Genomic DNA, 22,294 nt, shown 5'->3' with positions numbered 1-22,294 from the left:
GAGATTAGAGAGACCTTAATCCCAAAAACAGTGGCTCTTCTAAATGTTTTTTTTTTTTTAATCATAATCCGGATCCTCTGGGAATCTTTTAAAATCACATGGTATAAGGACCAGGGTCCAAGGACCTGTGATACACTGCAATAGTGATCAAATGATTGTCTCTGATAGTCACATGAAAATTTAATTTGTAGTTTTTTTTTTTTTTTAATTAAGATGTTTATTTAAAGACTGTTTGTCCGAATTAGTTGAGGACCAAGTTGGTGGATGTTCTTCGTAAACCTTGCTGCATGGATGATCATGTTATTTACATGAGATTGTGTTATTTTCGCATATCAATTAATTGTTATTTTTTCCAAGTTTTTGGTAAATGTGGGTGATATTGGTATCCAAATTCTATCAATAACTGTTTTAGAGCTACTCTTTTATATGCAATTTTATAGTTCTCCTTTAGTCCTTTATCTACAAGTAGAACCCCATTCAAAAGCCCTAGCTTCTCATCAGTTTTATTAAAAATTATGAATTATCACATTATTTTAGCATTGCTCCATTTTAAAACTTTTTACTCATTGATGGTACATATATTTTGGAAGGATAAATGTCTCTTCCAAATTAAATTAGAAAAAAATATTTTTAATTTAGTCTATTAAACTAATATTTATTTTTTAAGAAAGTAATTTTTACACGTATTTTTAAAAAAATTAACAAAGGACGTGACACATGTCAAATGCATGTAAATATCATGTATTCTTTTTTGGGAACAAAGCTGATAATCTTTCATCGATAAAAAATTGATCCCAGAATGGGATCTAGGGACACAAACGGTCCCCAAGTACATCATGTAAAATTACATTAGGAATATCTTTCGCCCATGCCGAATTTATAGCCTTAGAGGAAGTTTCTTTAGATAGAACATGAGCTATCTTATTAGACTCTCTTCCAACATGAGCTACCTTATTTAAATATCATGTATTCTAAAAACAAAGAACATTCAATGGAGTGTTATAGGAAAAAAAGTTCTCCCTTTGAAACGGTCAATCATATTTATTTTGAAAAATGCTATGGGTACTTACAAACTCTTACCAAAAGAGTTTACAAACTGACCTGGTATACATGTGGCATTTTATTAACTAAAAAAATTAGACATTAGGATTCCACGTCCACACTAAATCCAGGTGGAAGGTTGGATTCCACAAGCTGACTTGCCCATCCATGGCTTCCATTCCCGTAGGCCATGCATGGCCGGCAATGGGAGGTTGGGACAGATGAACGGCCGACGATGGGAGGTTAGGACAGATGGACGACCGGCAAGAGGGGAGAGATCCCGAGAGAGGACGGTGTGTGGGCAGCCCATGGTCAGGGTCAGGAGTTTTCGACTTCCACCAAACCCACGCCGGTGTGTGTGGGTTTCTGGCTAGAGATCCTGCCGGAAACCCATGCACATCGGCATGGGGTTAGTTGGTCCAGTCGGGAACTCACCTTTAAATTTGGATATCAAAACGTCATTGATCCGGCCGTCCATCTCTCCTAATCTCTCAGTCTTGATCTCAAAACGTCACAGATCCGGACAGGAACACACTCGGGAGGACTGAGGAGATCCAAATCTCACAGATCTGGGCGGTGTGGGTTACAGAAACCAAGATCCGACCGATTTGGTTGGTCTGGCTGACCACCGGAACTTCGGAACAGGCCTTGGAAGTGGACGACTGGCGACTAGAGGGAGAACGACGACTTGATGGGAGAAGGGCCGTCCATCTCTCCTAATCTCTCAGTCCTGATCTCAAAACGTCATAGATCCGGACGGGAACACACTAAGGAGGACTGAGGAGATCCAAATCTCACAGATCCGACCGGTGTGGGTTACGGAAACCAAGATCCGGCCGGTTTGGTTGGTCTGGCCGGCCACTGGAGCTTCGAAACAGGCCTTGGAAGTGGACGGCCGGCGACTAGAGGGAGAACGACGACTTGATGGGAGAAGGGCATTTTTGTATTTTAACATTTATTCCAGGTAGGACATCACGTCAGTTTGTAAGTCTCCCTTTGTAAAAGTTTGTAAGAACCCCTAGCATTTTTCATTTATTTTTTAACAAAAGTAATCTTTGTCTGGATAACTTTTATCGCCTTAACATCTCAAGCGTCGCTGCTACAAACCAAAATCCAAAATTAGACGTTTAGGGAACCCTGACAACTATTTCCAACGATTATCTTTGTCTGTATACTAGGGCAAGTCGTTGACTGGAGGATGCGAAATCTAAAACGGAACATCGGAAGAATCTTGCAGGGCTCCGGATTCGGAGATCCTAAAATTGCAGGGTCGGATTATGGGAAGAAGCTTGGAATCTTCGATGCTGCCTGTTGCTGTTCTCCCATGACTTCCCCCCAAAGCCTCGACCTTTCTTCTCCTTAACCCCACGGCTTCAATCATCTCTCGCTCTTTCTTCAAACCCGTCAACATCAATTTCCAATTCACCTCGTTTCGTTTCACCGATGAAACACCACTTTGTTCCTATATTATGCGTATTATTATTTATCCTAGTCTCGGCGTTTTCGAGCTCGGCAGGCGACTTATCGCTTTGGAATCCGTATGGGGATGGCTTATCTCGAAGCCCAAGCCGATCTCTCCTGTCTCTCGCACCGTAAGTTCTTATTTTTATCCAATTTTTTTTGAATAATTTTTGATGAATATGGTTTGGACAGAGGTTTTGTTTAATTATGTTGAATATGCCCAGAAATTATAGTACAGACTCTGTATTTTGTGCATGTTTTGTACTCTATATAGTGAGCTGATCCACAAAACACGTCTGGGTTGAAATGACATGGCAGTAGGATTTCCTTTGGTAAAATGCTTTCAATGATATGTTGCAGTTCCAAATTGTAGTCTCTTTGGCCATCGAAAACTTTTGATTAACTTGTAGTCAGTCAATATCATTTTTTGCTGGCCTTTAGTAGGTATTTGGGCCTCATTCTCAGGGAAATCACATTAATTGATGGGGGTTTTATTTACGGAAAATGATTTGTTGGGGAACACTCCATTTTGATTAAAAAAAGAGCTTTTAATTATAAAGTGTCTTATGATGTCGTGTTGGGAAGTTTGGAGGGAGAATAGAGACAATAGTTGTCCATTTTCTTTGTTTGAGTGTTTCAAAAAATAAAAAGGATCCCCTTGTTTTGGTTGTAGGGTGGAAAGCAGGGGAGAGGTTAGCATATTATGTGGGTCGACCATAGAATGAGACAAGTGATAAGGGTTTGTTCAGACATTATTGATACGAGCATGTAATAACCCGTGCAATGCACGGATTGCTTTTTAATTGTTTATTATTATTATTATTTCCAGATTTTAATTAACAAAAAAACAAAGCCTTAGGATTTTGGGAACTAAAAAACTTTGATAGGAATTAGATTCTGAAAGTGTAAAGCCTCTAATTTGTTCTAAAATAAGATCAAACTCTATGTATTTTTACTTTTTAAACAATAATAAAATACAATACATTCAGTTTATTTTAAACTACACCATCATTTCCTAAATTCAGTGTAAATTTTACAAAAAAAAAAAAAATTGAAAAATAAGCAAGTTGAATTAAAAATAATACATAAATTAAAAGAGAAAATAAGGATAAAAAGGTAAATAGAAGAACAACATAACCATAGGAAATAAAGACAAATAAACAAACAAAAATGAAAAATACTAATACAATAAAAAAAAAAATGCATTTTCTATATTTCTCTGGTTCTAATGAAATCTTGAAAGCTAATGTCGTCCATCAATTAAGCACGTAAACAATTTGCATTACACAAAGTAAAAAAGAGAAGAAAAAACTACTCAATAAACAATGTAAACTAAAAAATTATCATACCTCGTACCAAAAATAGCCATATGAAACTCTCTCACCATCATTTTCCTGAATTTAGTGTAAAATTTACAAAAGGTAAAATAAGCAATTTGAATGAAAAAAAATATATGAATTACATAAAAAAAATAAGGACAAAAAGCAGAAACAGAAGAAGAGAACCATAGAAAATCTAGACAAAAAATGAAAAATATTAATATAATAGAATAGAGTTATCTTTTCTGTATACTTTCCGGTTCATATGAAACCTTGAAAGTCAATGTTGTCTATCAATTAAGCATGTCAACAATGTGCATTACATAGGAAAAAAAAACAATTCAATGAACAACGTAAACTAAAAAATCGTCATACCTCGTACCAAAAACAGCAATTAATGTAAACTCTCTCTCACCATGGTTTCTTGAAATTCAATGTAAAATGTAGAAAAAGAAAAAAAAGAAAGAAAGAAGCAATATGAACAAAAGAAAATAATATAAATTAGGAAATAGGGACAAAAAAATGCAAACGAAAGAACAAAATCACAGGAAATAAAGTAAAAAAAATAATGTAAAATGATAACCACTAATATAACAAAAAATAATTATTTCTTTTTTATATATACTTTTCCCAGTTCCAATGAAATTTTTAGGTATAGGAAGAAGTTTGGTCAAATAGAGATTTTTTTTTTTCGACCATCCTTCTTATATGTAGCATAAAAGAAGCTACTTTTTGTAGAGAAATTAAAAATAATATATAAATTATCAATGCAAAAATAAGGACAGAAAATCGAATCAGAAAAACAAAAGCACATAAAATAAATACAAACAAACATTTATTTACAATTCTATTATTCGGTGCTTGAACACAGCCTCTTTGCAAACTTTAAAGCCAAACTACAAAAGCAAATGCTATAGAAAATTTATATCTTTAAAAAAAGAAAAATTTTAATTTGCGCGGTTGTATATATATATATACACACACACATAAAAGAAACTACTTTTAGAACAAAAATTAAAAATGATATATAAATTAGAACTGAAAATAAGAACAAAAAGAAGAAACAGAGGAACAGAACCACAGTTAATAAAAGACAAATTGAAATTGAAATAATACTAATACAATAAAAAAAATTTGTCTTTTTGTATACTTTCCTCTATTTCAATAAAATTCGTAGTATTTTGGAGATATGATTATATTGTGGGCATTGGCTGTTGGATACATATATAATCCAATGCAATGCGAATGAAAGCAAACAAAAAACATCACATATGCATGTATGGGTACCACAATTTTTGTTATTGATCGGCACAAACAAAAACCACTAGATGTTCATGAGAGTTGCAGATCAATTGCTGATTCATTGTTTCATGCATCATCTTAAGATTGAAATAAGATCAAGTAAAGTAAAAAATCAACACTTAATACATGAATTCTGGAAATTTGCAGAAAGACATTCATTAACCTCTATTTTCTTTGGTTTCTATAGATGGCGCAGAATATTTGTTTAGAAACTGCTATTATTTTGTTGTTTGCCAAAATGGGATGCTAATATATGTGAGACACAAAAAAAATAAAAATAAAAATGTACAAACGTTTATTTTGTTGTTTGCCAAAAACTAACTTGAATTGACTTCAACTTTTCACTAATGGCTTCAACGTTTCACTAAGAGCGACGCATGGGAGGAGGGGAAAATGCCACATGTGAAACAAAGTGTTTTTCCCTTAAAAAAACTTAACGGATACTTGTCAAATTTTTAAGCAGCCACTTGTCATAATTATAGGCACTACTCTTATTGATTCCCCTATTAAATAGGATACAGTTATTTGCTAGGAAAAAAAAGAACTTCTTTTACAATGTTATTAAATGCACAGTTTAACTTTAAAAGGACACTTGGCTGCATTTTAAAAGACCACTTGTCACAATATTATGGAATGCTCTAAGTGATTCTCCTATATATATGATTTTAATAAATTGTTAAGGGTAAAAAGGAAAGTATAGAAAAATTCATTAAACAAGGTATCCTCTCCGTTCAAATCCTTTCCCCCCGAAGTATCCACCCATTTGCATTTTAGCGTCCAATGTCTAAAAAATGACAATTGAGCCCCCCCCCCCCCCCCCCCCCCCCCCCGCCCCCCAAAAAAAAAGCATCTTACTATGGCCAAAGAAACCGTCCGTTTATTTTTTCTGTCTCTTTGGGCGGAAACCAAGTCATGTGCGTGACCTGTGACTTTTTTCAACCAAATTTCAAAAATGCCATTGGGGGTAAAGTGTAAAAAGAAGAAGAAGAAAACTTTTCAAAGCTTAAATACAAAATTAAAAAGATTAAAAAAGAAAAAAGAAAAAAAAAACCAAAAAAGAGAGCCAAAAATAGAAAATAGAAAAAAAAAAAAAAATCCAAACAGGGGTGAGTGTACCTCCTCTAAAGTGTAACCCCAACCTCTTGTCCTCTCCGCTCTCCCCATCCAAACATTCTGTTAGGAATTGTCACCTGATATGTTAGGGAAAAGCTTGGTGCACAACTTGTGCACAACTACTCACATGAGTGAGACCCACCTAAGTGGGTGGGTCCCATCTATGTGAGTAGGTTGTGCACTTGTTGTGCAAGTAACAAATCCCGATATGTTATTTGTAATTTGAATGACTTAGGTGGGTCCCACCTATGTGAGTAGGTTGTGCACACTGTTGTGCAAGTAACAAATCCCGATATGTTATTTGTAATTTGAATGTGTCATTATAATGAATCTTTGGGAATAAGTATTTAACTCTGTTCTTATCAAAAAAAAATTTTTCTTATCAAAAAGAGTATTTAACTCTGTTACATTTCCTTGTCTTTGGTTTTCTTTGGGAGCAGCGAACATAGTACCGCACTTATTGCTGGCCTGGATGGGACAGTCCATTTGGTGGAGAGTAATTCTAAGAGAGTTATCTGGTCTTTTGCATCAGGAACACCAATTTACACTTCGTATCAGGCTCCTTTCAGCGAAGATAATGATAAAGAAAATGCATCTGGACCAAATGGTAGATTCTTCATAGATTGTGGAGATGACTGGGATTTGCATATGCACACCCAGAACTATGGTAGAATGGTATGTCTTGGTATGTTTTCTGTGATTTTTATATCAATGCCTTAAATTTTGATGGATCCTAAAAGGCCAACTTTATTCTGAGAAGTTCTTAAGTGGCATTAAGATCTTTTCTTATGGTGTGAGGGAAGCAAAAGACAGAGGAATTATGAAGATCAGGTGGCTTTTGTGGCACAATGGGTTTAATTGATAAGTCGACTCTCCCCCCTCGCCCTCCCTCTCCCCTTGTCACTTCCTCCCTGGTCCACTCATCAATTAAAAAGTTTTGAGCATTTCATATTGGCACAATACAAGTTGTGTTATTCCTTTGTTACAAGTACTTTTTTTTTTAAGGGAAAATAAATTTTATAAAAGTGTGTTTGGAGAAGAATTTGAGTTTGGTATTTATTCCAATGCATGTATTGTTGCCACCTAAGGATTTTCTAGGCGCTTCATTGCGGCTTTACCTCTGTAGTTGCTTGACTTTGATAATCACTAGAAACTGTCATGTATTTAGGTTTCTTTTTTCTGCTGATGAATTAATGCTTCTGGACATTGCCTAAAACATGTCATTGTTATGAATTCAGCTATTATGATACCAGGTTTGGTTGTGTAAATACAGATTTTGGCCATGATTACTTTCTTTGATGTGCCTTATTGTTATTTTACTGTTGCTAATGCAGAAACTTTCAATGTCTATTGATGAATTTGTCAAAAATACGCCATACATATCAGAGGATGGTGCTGTTACGCTCGGATCTAAGAAAACTACTGTGTTTGAGGTTGATCTTAGGACTGGAAAGCTGATCCGCACCTATAGATTTGATCCTCCATCGACATTGCGGAGTGATGAAACTCGGAGTGTTTCATATTATGATACAGCCGATAAGGAGTTGGTAAAGTCTGGTCCTAAGAACCCAGATATTGTTGATTTGCGACTACACATCACAAGGACAGATTATACATTGACGTCTTTTGCTCGAGACTCGGAAAAAACTTCGTGGAATATGACAATTGCTGAAGTTGGGGCTTCTTTGCTTTGTCTAGATGCTTCTAGTGGGGCTCCATTGAATTTTCCAGATAATCCTGGTTCTGAAATTGGCATTGATTTTGCTATCCCTTTGTCATGTCACACAAGAGGCCCTGTTTTCTGCCATAGGAGTCATACTTTGCCAGAATCCTCTAGGTCTGAAAGACTCCCAATGCCTCCTTCAGGTCTGATGATTCCTACACAGCCCAAGGTTGATGAATTCGTAGATATTCAACATGAAAATGTTATGCTCCCATCCCCTACTCCAAACTCTATACTGCCTTTGCGACCCAAAACAAACATTCATCGCAGAGATGATAGGGAAGCAATGCTTCCACTGCCTCCAATGGAGATTGATGATACAGGGATTGTGGATGTGCATGGCATGAGAATTTCTCTTAAGCACGTCTTAAGCATGTTTTTTGAATGGTCAACAGCATTGTCTATCATTTTGTTCGTGATCATTCTTGTTGTTGGCCTTGTTGTTAAAGGCTATGTTTGGGTGATTAAAGAACAAGCTTTGTTGAATGAGCAGCCCGGTAATTCTGGCTCAAAAACTGCATCGTCCAAGAGGAAGAAAAATAGAAAATCGGGAAAGAATGTTTCATCTGAAAATGGAGATGTCTTTGTACATGTTGATGGTGAAAATAAAATGTCGTCGCACCTTGATAAACTTGTAGATGGTAGCATTGATGGACGTAGGATAGGTAAACTAATCGTATCAAACACAGAAATCGCTAAGGGAAGCAATGGTACCATTGTCCTCGAGGGAAACTATGAAGGTAGACCAGTTGCTGTGAAACGTCTTGTCCAAGCTCATAATGACGTGGCTTTTAAAGAAATTCAGAATCTTATTGCATCTGACCGGCATCCAAACATTGTTCGATGGTATGGAGTAGAGTATGATCAAGATTTTGTCTATCTCTCTCTAGAGCGTTGTACTTACAGCTTGGACGATTTGATCCATATTTCTTTACATTGTTCACAATACCCAATGTTCAACAAGGACCAAGCTACGAGAGGTATGATCGAGTATAAAGCCCGCTTGGATTCAAAGAAGGATATTATGTCAGGTCTTAATTTGTGGAAAGCAAATGGCTATCCGTCACCTTTATTATTAAAGATTATGAGGTTGGTTAGAAGTCTCACTGATGATATAACATTTCTAGAGATTGTTAACATGTCTTGCTTTATATGAAACCTTTTATTGTTTTCATATGATAGTATTCATTGATTTATGCAAATTGTTAAACTATCTCTTATCCCAAAAGCTTAAGTTGATAAGAAGAGGTGAATTTATTCATTTAATTAATATACTTTAACACTCTCTTCACGTGTAGGACTAGACAACATGTGGACTATATTAATTGAAATGGATGGTTAACGATGGAGACAAGGTTCGAATTCAGGATCTTTGTTCTGATACCACATTGTAAGGTTTGCATGAGAAGAAAATAAAGAAAGAGGAGGATATGTTTTCTACGTAGCCTCTCTCACCTAAACCCACTCATATACACACATATACGTGTATGTATATATATACATACAAATACACATATATCTATATTTAGACTCATAATTACAATAATTAAGTTATATCTATTACATTACGAAAAAAATTTCTTTTTTATCTTTTTAAATACTTAACATGTTCTCATTACAAAGTTATAAATAATATTATAAAAATAATAAAAAAAGAAGTTATACGAGCTTATATGAGCCTATACTAGTCGAACCGAGTTTATATGAGTTCAGCTCGTTTAATAAACGAACACAATTTTTAGTTCAAGAGCTGTTTGGTTAATAAATTAATCGAACCTGAACCAAGCCTAAGCCTGTTCGCGAGCGATTCTGTTCATTTACATCCCTATTTGCAACCAACAGTTTGTTTACCAAGTGGTAATGGAACAAGCTCCCATGTCCTTTTTTGGTGTAAGGCCTTCCTTTCTAATTCCATTGCTTGTCTCCAACCAATAACACATCCTGCAGTGTCTTTGGAATGGAAACACTAGAGAGATGGGAAATAAAGCAAGAAAGTGAAGGAGACAAAGAACTAGTGGATACTAGTACATGAATGTTTACCTTTCCGCAGGGCAATGGTCCCTGTTTTTAGTTCAGATAATTCCAAACATCATTGCCATATAGTCTATTTGAGTGTGTGTTTATGTGTCTTCTTCTTCTTGTTCTTTATCTCCTGGCTGACATTACTAGCAAGTGATCTTTCTGGTGACTAACGTGTCACATAAAGCCGCAAACCCTATAACACTTATTTAAGCCATTCAATCGCACACTGGTCTTAATTCATTAGGCTTGGCTCAGATATGTTTGAATTACAAACATTTTGTTTCTCATAGCATCTGAGATGAGTTTGCTTCAATTTATTTGAGGGAATAGTTTTGATGATTTTGTAAATGATGTATTTCCAATTGTTTGTTGTTATTTCTAATAGTGTTATATATTAAAAATCAATTGTAAAGGTTGGGTTGTTGCCATTAATGCTATAAGGACAAGGGTTAGCTCTATGCTACCGGGATTTCAACATACTTCTTTAGAAGATGCCATGATATTCCTCGAGCCCCATAAATCTTCTGAATCGCCCCCACTCATGCCTTAGGTCTTCTGAACTGCCCATAAGTTTACTGACTAGGTGGATGAAGCATATTTTATTTGATATTTGATTTTAGTGCTTTAAATGTGGCTTTTAGGCTTGTCTAGACTCATGTGAATACACTGTAGGCTAAATACTCTTGTTCAGTAGATGTTCATATCACATTGTTCAGATTCGATTAGCATCTTCATAGCCCTCAATCTTTTATTTTTGGCACAGGGATATGGTTTCTGGGCTGGTGCATTTGCATGAATTGGGAATAATTCATCGGGACTTAAAGCCTCAAAATGTGTTGATAATCAACGAAAGTTCTGTATGTGCAAAGCTTTCTGACATGGGCATTAGCAAGCGCCTTGTTGAGAATATGTCTTCCTTGGGTCATCATGCTACTGGCAAGTACTCTTACCTATTCTTTCAATGGTGTCAATGGTTTGCAGTGCTAATGGGAGCCATTATGTGATGAGTTTTCTAAAAATATCCATGGTCTGACCATTCCCACTGGATGACCTTTCCATCTGGTGATTAAGGCCTCATTTTTAGGATCCAAGTTGTGATAATTGCTAGAATGTTTATGATGGAATTAGATGATCTAGGAGCAGTGTGTCACGAACTCTCTTAATGTGCATTGTATATCGTTATATCTTAATTATCTATCCGTAAAATCTTAACCATTATTCAAATTATTAGCTTAATATTTAATGACTTATTGCAGGTTGTGGTAGTTCTGGTTGGCAAGCACCAGAACAACTTCTTCATGGGCGCCAAACTCGTGCTGTAGATTTATTTAGTTTAGGTTGTGTCATTTTTTTCTGCATCACTGGAGGTAGACATCCATTTGGCAATCATCTTGAACGTGATATTAACATTGTGAAGAACCAAATGGACCTCTTTTTGGTTGAACATATCCCTGAAGCTCTGGATCTTATTTCTCGTTTATTAAACCCTGACCCTGAATTAAGGTTTGAGTATTACTTTTCTTCAAATAGGAAATATTTTCTTTTTGATAATTAATAATGGTTTTCTTGCATACAATGGATGTTTAGCCTGCTTTTTCTTGAATCATTTTTAATCATTCTAGCTTATGTTCTTCTATGATGAGTGATTGTTCTGTCGGTGGAGAATACCTTTTGACTAAAACTACTGCTCATCAAATAAGGCAGCACCTACATGGTCCATTAAAATTGAAGAGTTCATTTTGTTTCCCATAGCAATTGAAGGCACCAAACCAGAACAAACCAAGCTGCTACCAACCATTTCTGGTTTAGTTTATTGGTTGAAGTATGGACACATTATGATTGGTCTTGACCTCTTGTCAACCTTTTTTAATTTCGTGCCAAATTTTCTGTAAGATCTTCTGGTAGCAGGATGGTCCAACCATGAATTCATTCCTTTGAATTTATTGGTATTCAAAACAATTAAATGACGTTTTTTTATGGTTCCATTTATGAATAGCCAAAGTTGTTTTCATAGCTTTGAGAGAAATTTATTGTCTTGAATGTAATATGCAACACAATGAATCAGTCAATAGTTGACTCTGCCATTTGCTCATTGGTGAACTTATATTCTCTCATATGAGCTTTACTGCAATTCCAGTTATATATATATATATTTCTTTTTGTGATATACTCAGATATGAGTTCTTCTAATTTGCTCTCAGGCCAAAGGCATCGGCAGTGTTGCACCATCCTCTGTTCTGGAGTTCTGAGATGAGACTCACATTTCTTCGGGACACTAGTGACAGGGTAGAATTGGAGGATAGGGAGACTCATTCTAATCTCTTGCAAGCATTAGAAAGAATTGGACTGGTGGCATTAGGTGGGAAATGGGATGAAAAGATGGAAACTGCATTTATCACTAACATTGGTCGTTATAGGCGGTATAAATTTGACAGTGTTCGAGACTTATTGCGTGTCATGCGAAACAAGTTAAACCATTATAGAGAGCTCCCTAAAGAAATTCAGGTTTGTTTCTTGAACTGAAAATTGTACATTAATTTGTTGGTTTTTTTTGGGACAGTGAGTAGCAGTGAGTCATAAATCAGCTTTGCTTATAGCTGCTTGTTTTTGATAAGACCTAATCCAATATATGAAATGGGTCGGAAAGTTCAAGCCTACATATGCACGCACACGCACACACAAATACTCGTATGTAGTAGTATGATCACTTATTGGATGGGGCTACAATGATATTATTACGAGACAGTTGCTTTATGAATGATGACTTTGTTTTTAAAAGAAAAGTTTATGAAATTCAAATTCGTAGGCTTCTCGTGTATTTCATAATGAAATGGTGGAATTGTGTATTTCATAATGAAATGGTAGAATTATGGTCTTCATCCTGAATTTGGTCTGTTTATGAGTGAATTTGTATAGGTTAACCTAGACTGAAACCCTCTCCTTAAATGGGTCAAGTGATGTAATCTTTTCTTATTAATTAAGTTAGAGACTAAGGAGTAAATCTCCATTTATTTTGTGGTCTAGTCTAATAAGGAATAGATATTCCAAATAAGGTTATAGGCTATTCGTGAGTATTCTTTCTCATTAGGGTCTAAGTCAATGACGGCTAAACCTAGCCTTGTAACATGTAGCTATTATTCCTTTAGGGTTCTTGCATGATGTAAATGTCAGCTATACCTAATGGTTATGTCTTATGACCTAGTAGTCTCTTATTTAAGCATAATGCTAATGAATAAAACATCATGTTTGAGTACTATCAAAACTTAGAACATCTTTTGGTATTTTGGAGATCACGGTTCCCTCGAAGTATCCCATATCATATTCCCTTAGTTCTTGTGTTGTTTGGTTCACATCAAGTGGTATCAAAGTTAGGGTTCCTCTTGTTAACAAGCAATTGTTAATCATAGATGCCCGGTTGATTGTTTTCTACAGCAATCACCGATTCACACAATCACCATGTCTTTCCAAATCTTTTTGGGTGCAGAGCAATAAGCAAGGGTAGAAAAGATGCGATTAGATTTCTAGTGTGGAAAGATAAATCTAGCAAACAGATGGAGGAGCACATGAGAAGAATTAAAAGTTTTTCTTTACCATGCACCTCTCCAGCAAGCCAATCCCCGCCTGTAACACCTACCCCACTGGCACCACCCTCAGTCGTAGATCTACGTTCAATCCACCAACAGCCACCGTCATCCTAGATGCACTGGCCACCACATATCCGCCGTTCGTTTCACAGACTCGCCGTAAAACACCGCATCAAGCAGCCGCTATGATTTCCTTGTCAACCCCGAGTAGCCCACCCCAGCCGCACATCCAGAAATCACCAAACCCGGGCTTCTAGATGCGCTGTTAAGCACCACGCCATTGAAAGCTTCTCACTATCAAGTCTTCCGCCGTCACTGGCCACCCCACATGCAATAGTTACTGCATCATAGCCCAACCGCCACACTCTCAGAAATAAAAGAAAGAAGAGACATGTTTTTGCTTGGTTCAGGAAGAAGAAGAAGTTGGTCAAAGACTTAAAAGAGAAATTGCATACCATGCTATTGATTGAAGCCAACAAAGCTTTGGTTTAGTTTTTAATATTTTTTATTTTCATAATTGTTAAGTGATAATTTTAGAAGGGTTTTAAAGGATTTCAAGAGTAGTTTTTAGAATTTTCCCTTGGGGACAAGGAAATTGTTAGGAGAAGAGAATGATGTAATCTTTTCTTATTAGTTAAGTTAGAGACTAATAAGGAGTGAATATCCATTTATTTTGTAGTCTATACTAATAAGGAATAGATATTCCAAATAAGGTTATAGGCTATTCGTGAGTATTCTTTCTCATTAGGGTCTAAGTCAATGACGGCTAAACCTAGCCTTGTAACATGTAGCTATTATTCCTCTAAGGTTTCTGCATGATGTAAATGACAACTAAACCTAGTCTTGTAACATGAAGCTATTATTCCTCTATGGTTTCTGCATGATGTAAATGACGGTTAAATTTAATGGTTATGTCTTATGACCTAGCCGTCTCCTATTTAAGCATAATCCTAATAAATAAAATATCATGTTTGAATATTATCAAAACCTAGAACATTTTTTGGTGTCTTGGAGGTCACGGCTTCCTCGAAGTAGCCCATATCCTTTTCCCTTAGTTCTTGTGCTGTTTGGTTCACATCCTCAAGAGACTAACTATTATTGTATGTAGGATTGACAGTTTGATAATCAATTTTGAAACGACCATTGTTAGCCTTGGTTACTTAGACTGATAAATATTATTAGATAAACTTTTGGACAGTTCTAGAATTGTAAAATTAGTTTTAATCTAGATCTTCTTCATGCACTTTTCAAGTACATAACCCTACTTTCATCTGTCATTGTTAGGCTTATCTGGCCCTACTAAGAAATTCTTAAGCTTTAGTTACTTAAATTGGTTAATATTAGTCTTATTGTCATCTAAACTTCTGTATAGTTTGTGAATTGTAAGATTAGTTTTAAATTATATCTCCTTGATGCAATCATGTTACCCTGTAGCTGATATTAATTTTCTGTTTTTGGCGGATATTTAGGAGCTTGTAGGACCAGTTCCTGAAGGATATGATAACTACTTTGCAAGTCGATTTCCAAGACTTCTGATCCAAGTATACAAAGTTATTTACAGATACTGTAGGGAAGAGGAATGCTTTCAGAAGTATTTCAAAACCAATGCATGTTGAACAGCTCTTTGGCCTCTTCTAATTGCTTAAGAACTACTTGTACGTGGCTGCAGTTAGTAGCTCAATATTGGTATATGATATATGTATTGAAACAGGTTGTTTATAAATGTAAATAGAGTGGTAATATAATAATGTATAAAATTTCCTTCAATCAACGTTAATAAATGTGCTGTGCATTAGGCCTTTAAACTAAGGTGCTGCGTATGGATGGTATTTTGTTTTTTTATAGTTATTTTTAATTTTTTTTGGCAGAGTTTTTTTCTTCAATTATTAAAGCCGAGGGGGAAAAACCTAGAAACAAGGAGAAAAGTATATGTTTAACATTCTAAATTAATTAAACATTTTAAATTCAATTTTGGGTGATATATGGAGATTTGAATATGGTAGTAGACCGTTGGTGAGGATGTCGTTACAGGAGCTAGCGGTGGAGATGGAGGAGTGGCATGTGGGTGGTGGAAATTAAGGAGCGATTCGTGGTAGATCTAGCTTTCAAGTAGCAGACAAAAGAGAAAAAAAAAAAAAAAAAAAAACAAAATTAACCAAGAAAGGAGAGACTGAGCAGAGAGAGACAAAGAGATGGAGGGAAATTCACAAGGGAGTAGGAAGGAGAGACACCCTTCTTTGATTGGTTGATAAATTAAAAAATTGACCGACCACCTCCATTAGTCTTCTTGCATTAGCAAAACGCTTGTCAGATTTAGGTTTTTCCAATTGAGATGCGTAGATATATGTGTTCTAATACGTAAATTGATAATGAAACACGCAGGAAATGTGAAGACCAAGAAAATAAATAAGAAATTTAATAATTAATAAATTGTATTTATAAATATGGGATTGAATATTAATTGATAAATGATAAAAATAAACTTAAATGGGATCTTATTGTAATTAATAGTAGTAGGTACTTTAAATAAAAGAAAATTCCTCCCAACCATTCACAACCTGTCACATGTCCCTTATCCCTTTCGCTTTTCCTCCTCTTTTCTTTCTTTTCTTTTTCTTCTTTTTTTTTTCTCCTCGGTGGACAGCAGTCCACGACTGCTTGTTCTTTTCTTATTGTTCTTCTTTCTACTTCTTCTTCTCTGTTCTTCATTTCTTCTCCTCTTTACCGAATGAGAGAGTTGAGAGACAGTGGGAGTGAGATTCAGGGAGATTGAGAGGGAAAGAGAGACTGAGAGACCGAGAGAGAGCCGGGAGCCGAAACCCGCAACCCGTCGTGCAGTGCACAGAGCCGACGAACGGCGGTTCCAGTGGCGATTCCGGCGAACCAAAGCCGAAATCCGACGGTTTGATGGCGATTTTCGACGATCCCATGGCAAAACCCATAACCCGAGCGACTCGATCCACGAAGACCCGTCAAACCCGAACGACCCACTGAACCAGAGACGATCCAACGGCCTAAGATGCGATTTCCGGCGGATGGAGGCCGTTCTCTGGTGGTTTCTGTTGGTAGTGGACTGCCCAGAACCCCACGAACCCGAGACCTGCAACCCATGACCCGCTGAACCGTGAGGAAGACCCAGTCCTCCAGGAGTGATTTCCGGCGACTTTTCCGGCGGAGTCAGTGGCGTTTTTCGGTAGATTTTCTGTAATTTCTTGTGATTTCGTTATTGAGTTATTATAGATTTATTTTGGGTATTTTTCTGTGCTATTTGGACCCGATTCACGGCTGGATGAGTGTCTAGGTTGTGTTGATTTTTGGAATTTTAGTTGAGTGTTGGTTTAGAGTTTATGTATGTTTAATATGCTAAGGTTGGGTGGCTTGTTTAGTTTGGTTGTGTAATGCTTTGGGTTGTGGATTTGGATTTGATAATTTTGGAGATGTGATTTAGGGTTTTTGGAAGATGTTGAAGGGGATGGCTGAATGGGGTTGATTTGTGGTTATGTAATGAGGTTTTAGGCCAAGCCCTTTATAAAGATGGGTTGTTTGATTGTGATTGTGTGGAGTTGAAGTTGATACCAGTTAGGGCCTTGATGTTATAGTTGACTAATTATAGGTATGGAAGTTTGAGAATGGTTTTGTTAGATATTCCATTAGCATTAGTTGATTATGGAGACACTATGTGAGTAATGATAATAAAAACGTGCATGGATAGAAATTAATATAAACAAGTAAATAAAATACATTTGTATAAAGAAAGAATAAACTTATGAATAGGTAAAGTGATTATATAAATGGATTATGGATTTATGCTAATGTAATTGAAGACATTAAGATGATCTTTAAGTATAAGTCACTAAAGTTCTAGGTTTGAAAGACTTAATGAATTAGCTTAAAGTGTTGTATGTATATATGTATATATGTATACATGTACATGTATGTGACTAAAATATATATGTATATATATTGTTAACTTAGTGAATGAAAGACAAACTATACAAAATGGTTAGTAATTAATAAGAATGTTAAAGAACTATAAATTACTCAATGAACCCTAGGTTTGCAAATATAAGTTAGAAGACTTATAGAACCTACAGGTGTATTATAAATTCGTTGTGCAACAACATAGTAACTAATTCGCTTAATCATATCCACATAGTGTTTATGTGTACTAATGGATTTGGTCTAAGCTTGTTAATCATTGCATGTGTGGGTATATATATATATGGACATATACATGAATATGAGTTCGGTAAATAATGATATTATGGAAATACATAACTAGGCTTCAAATTCATCTATTAGTGTAAGTAGATAATTAATGCGTTTATTTATGTATTATAAAGTACCTAAGTGCGTTAGGAAGCGGTGCTTAGCTCGGTAAGCCTTCTATACATATATGTGTACATATATATACGTATATGGGCTGAATAGACTTAGCTTAAACGGATAAACTAACTATAAGACTTAATAGTTAATAATGACAACAAGGTGACTTGTTGCCTAATTCACCTATCCATGTACACTAAGTGCTTTAGTGCATATCATCGGTTAGGTTTAAGAGTTGTATATGTATATGTATATGTATATACATATGCATGCATACATGCTAAATATATATGGTTAACTTAGTAAATAAGCAACACGCTATAAAAATGATTAACATAGATGGTGAGGTGCAACAATAATAAATGAGCTAGTAAAAGGAGTAAATACATTTTATGATAATAAACAAGATACAATAGGAACCAAAAACCAATGGTAAGTTTAATAATAGCTTAAGGTGTCTAGCTAGCTTTAGAAGCGAGTGATGTGACGTGTGAGCACGCGGGTAGTTAGGATGTCATAGAGTATGTAATTCAATAGCATAGTCTAATGCTACCAATGTTTGCAGGATGGTGTTGTAATTGGAGACTTCAATGGGTTCATCATATAGTTGGTTCGGTTTCATATATATATATGAAACCGAACCAACTATATGATGAAATGTATATGTTTTGAGATGATTTATTAGTTTCGATTATGTTTAAACTATATCAATGATGTTTAAGAGATAGTGCAAGAGTGAAAAGTATTGACTAGATTTAAAGTGTTAAGTTCTGCGGTTGAGATTTAAATTATGCAAATTGTTTGAGAACATGTCATGTTGAAACTGTGTAGATTTGATAAAGAAACTAAGTTTTGAATGATTTCAAAGTGTTGGATAAAATGCTGGATTTGTTTAGTTTTAAAAGGACGTGATTTAACAACTGCATGATTTCAGCGTGACACAGTAGTGAAATATATACTGGTCAAGCACAGAACATTGAGCATGTAGTATAGAGCATACATCAACAGTAGTACAACAGTAGAGGAGCAGGATACACAGTAAAACAACAGTTATCAGCATCGTGGGGGACAGAAGCCCCAGTAGACCCAGTCATGCATATCATGTATAGCATTGTTTAATGAGTGATGTTTTTATGTTATGAGTAGATTTTACTAGACGTGTTGGTATGCATATGTGTCTTAAATGAAAAGCGCTTATGCATATTTCTATCGGATAGTCATGTGTTAATATCATACATTGAACTTGAAAGTACATGGATACATGATTGCCCAGGTGCGAGTAATGGCATGTCTATGAGTAAGAAGGTTGACTGTTCTTGTTCTTCAGGAAAGACGTGTTAGCATGATTGAGTTTAACTCTTGTGCTCTCATGATCTACTGACGTCAAGGCACGAAGCTGAAATACGATTAGAGATGGTGTTGCGAGTGTTTTGTTGACGGATGTTATCCTAGTATGGAAGAGTAAGATGCCATGTTCCTTGCTTAAGACTTATGTGTATACGTGAAATCTGTGATGGAGTGATCGTGTGCACATATGTCCAAGCGACTGGTGAAAAGTATTATTATAGAGGGGTCTATATGTAGAATCTTCCAAACGGTAGATTGGAACTTCTACATATGTTCACAGCTATATAGTATGTTTTAAATGTTTTCTGAATAGTCGGTGTTTGCAGCATTAGCTGTTGGTAAATTGTGGCTAACATAGTGCTCGCACGACTAAAAATAAAATAAAGGTTGGTTCTTTGTGAAAACTCAGTCAGTCTTATACCACTGAGGTCTTAGTGTGTTTCATGCTAAGGCGGTGAACTCATTCTTTCACCTATGCGGATGTGGATACCACCACAACCGTGTAGATGATGTTTCTTTGGCTGCAGGTACTTCGGTATAGTCGATGGGTTGGTAGCAGTGTGCTTGGGATATTATGACTGAAGCTCGCCGCGACAGTTATAATTGTCGGACCACGGGTTGTCCACTATTTTATAGGTTTGATATGGCTTGTGATGTTTGTGTCACTTATTCTTTGTTAAGCCATTATTGTTATAGTGTTAATAAGACTCAAACAGATAGGTGTTAAATGGCTATTTGTTGTAATTAATTTGTGATAGATGTGTAAGTTGTAATTTTCGCTATTCAGATTTATGTTTTCCGCTGCATAGATAGATGTATGTTATACTCTGATTATTGGGTACATGTTATGGGGCATGTGCCATATGTTGGTTGAGCGACACATAGTCGTGCCACTGTGAGGACTCGTTTTATGTTTGTATAAAAAAAAAAAAGAAGGGGTCGTCACAGGAAATATGCAAAGCCCTTTTTTAATTTTTTTGGTTGGTCATGTTAGAATATAAATTAAATAATTATATTTAGTTCTTTCAATAAGTTTACATTTTTGGAATAAATTTTTAACTCCTACCAATATCCTTGTGATCTAGAACAACGTTTTTAGGGGAAACTCTTGTATTTGACCTTGTGTTGGTACTTTTCTTTACTGTAGTTTCAATTTCAAACTTTTACAGTGCTTTTACCACTTCAGCCTCCTTAGGGTGGTTGTTGTTGATCTCAAGTGGGGGTATAGTTAGGTTTGTTTTATTATGTACCTCTTTTTTTTTGATATAACCGCTTTGTGCGGCTCCTTGAAAGGACGAAGTCATTTATTTGTCTCATTTTTTACTTTTTGTATATATTTAGCACTGTTTTGGTTTGTTCTGAGTCTATTGTTGGGGAGCCCACCCCTTTTTCTTTTATAGGATCAGTCACTTCTTCTTTTGAGATCAGGAGTACTAGTAAGGATCCTCCATGTAACATTTTCCTTCAATCAATTAGAAAAAGAAAAAGAAAAAAATAGAATAACATTTTTAACTCCTAATGATATTCTTGTCACCTTGAATTTAAGTTTCAATTCTGGTGACCATGATATAGTTTGTGATAATGGTGACTATTAATGCCAGTAATTAGGTATATTTGCTTGAGTGATTTTTAACATTCATTGAGCAGTCCTCACGAATATCCAACAAAAATTGAAATCCCAACCCAAGGGTAATTGTCTGTTAGGAAATATACTATAATTCTCAGAATTCGTGAGATGCAAAATATAAGAAGAAAGCAAAATCAATCACATAGGATATCAAGATTTAAGTGGTTTGGCTTAACAAATTTACATCTACTAGAGGAGACGACTCGGGGGAAATTTACCATCAAAATATGAAGTTCAAAGATTAATAGGGAGAAAACTATTCAAAATCCAAGACTCTATTAATACACCGAAACGAAATCTCACTTCCCCATAGCTCTAACTTTTTAAATTTTTTTAAATTTTTTATTACTATTCAAATAAAAAAATTCACTACGAAACAAAACTTTTTCATGTTTCTATAAAACAATTCCAAACTTTTTGATACCTTATATCACATCAATCACTTCTTACTATTATTCAAACATAAATTCTACAACAAAACCATTTACCAAATGGTGCCTATATTTCCAAAAACTGAAAATTTCGATGATGTTAATTTAGATATCATAAATGGTGACAATTAACCATTGGGATGGCGGGACGGAGTGCACATCATTGGAGTGGCTTAGATGCATTATTGGGGGGTGTTTCTTTTAATCAGAAAAGAAAATCTCCCCAATAATGCATCTAGTGCATTACCTAGATGACATCAATATTGATGGAGTCGAGCATAATGCATTATTGAAAAAGACTAAAGGAAGTACACGTAAATATATCATGAAGCACAAATAAGTGGCTATAATTTTAGCTTTAGCTTTTAGCTTTAAATTTCAGCTTTAGCTTTAACTTTAAAGAAAAAAGGAAAAAAAAAAAAAAGTGGCTATAATTTCAGAAAGTGAAAGGGGCAAATATTTGGCAAGGATCTTATTATGTATAGTATCCAATGTCCATAAAGTTTGGAGGTGAGAAATTAAAGGAAGATAAGAAAGAGGAAAATGACTAGTCGAATGGTCACAATTGTGTTGGAGTCCATATCCACAAGGTTCCCCTTTCCCAACATCTCATCATGCTTGCATCACTCTGTCTCTGTCTTCTACCATAAATATATATCTGCTATGCCACAACAAATTGAAATGTGATATATATGGTAAATGTTGAAATGATATGTCTTAAAGGATAAAATGTTAAATAATATCACTTTTAAAATGTCTTTGACCATAAAGATCTGCTATGCCACAACAAATTGAAAAAAGGCATATATATATACATCTAAGCAGTACTCAACGTTCAACTTCGCAGCTTGTAAAGTAGTTTTTAGAGGTACTCGTTTCTTGCGTGCTTCAAAGAGTAACTTTAAGTTTCAAGCATTTGCTTAATTCATGGCTTTATATATATATACACGCATTTATATATGCATGTCTCATGTCTGTTTGTACGTGGGTGTCTGTGT

At 35.4% G+C, this 22,294-nt stretch overlaps 1 protein-coding gene and 1 long non-coding RNA gene across 3 annotated transcripts; both read left to right on the top strand.

Moving 5' to 3' along the window:
- The first annotated feature begins 2,203 nt into the window (after nt 1-2,203).
- On the top strand, nt 2,204-15,374 carry LOC133851182 (serine/threonine-protein kinase/endoribonuclease IRE1a-like). 2 transcript variants are annotated; one of them, XM_062287505.1, is made up of 7 exons: nt 2,204-2,633; nt 6,677-6,911; nt 7,571-9,048; nt 10,745-10,917; nt 11,238-11,484; nt 12,183-12,486; nt 15,035-15,374. In XM_062287505.1, the coding sequence occupies exons 1-7, from the start codon at nt 2,485-2,487 to the stop codon at nt 15,179-15,181; spliced, it is 2,733 nt and encodes a 910-aa protein (XP_062143489.1). In that variant the 5' UTR covers nt 2,204-2,484; the 3' UTR covers nt 15,182-15,374. The 2 variants fall into 2 exon arrangements, with proteins under 2 accessions (XP_062143489.1, XP_062143490.1); XM_062287506.1 differs by having other exon boundaries at nt 2,494-2,633; nt 6,769-6,911.
- Nucleotides 15,375-16,192: 818 nt separating this feature from the next.
- LOC133851070 (uncharacterized) lies at nt 16,193-20,257 on the top strand. The gene is made up of 2 exons (XR_009895735.1): nt 16,193-16,758; nt 19,745-20,257. It is a non-coding gene; the product is annotated as an uncharacterized LOC133851070 (long non-coding RNA).
- The last annotated feature ends 2,037 nt before the right edge of the window (nt 20,258-22,294 follow it).

This window comes from Alnus glutinosa, chromosome 12 (genome assembly GCF_958979055.1).
Source record: "Alnus glutinosa chromosome 12, dhAlnGlut1.1, whole genome shotgun sequence".
In the NCBI taxonomy this organism is placed as follows: domain Eukaryota; kingdom Viridiplantae; phylum Streptophyta; class Magnoliopsida; order Fagales; family Betulaceae; genus Alnus; species Alnus glutinosa.
The sequence above is the reverse complement of the archived record's forward strand: the minus strand, read 5'-3'. Positions and strand labels throughout refer to the sequence as shown.

Bases quoted from the DNA above. Each gene is read 5' to 3' on its own strand.
- LOC133851182 (XM_062287505.1), top strand. From the start codon at position 2,485: ATGAAACACCACTTTGTTCCTATATTATGCGTATTATTATTTATCCTA. The intron at 6,912-7,570 runs GTATGTCTTGGT...TTGCTAATGCAG, and splicing joins CCCAGAACTATGGTAGAATG to AAACTTTCAATGTCTATTGA. The intron at 12,487-15,034 runs GTTTGTTTCTTG...GCGGATATTTAG, and splicing joins AGCTCCCTAAAGAAATTCAG to GAGCTTGTAGGACCAGTTCC.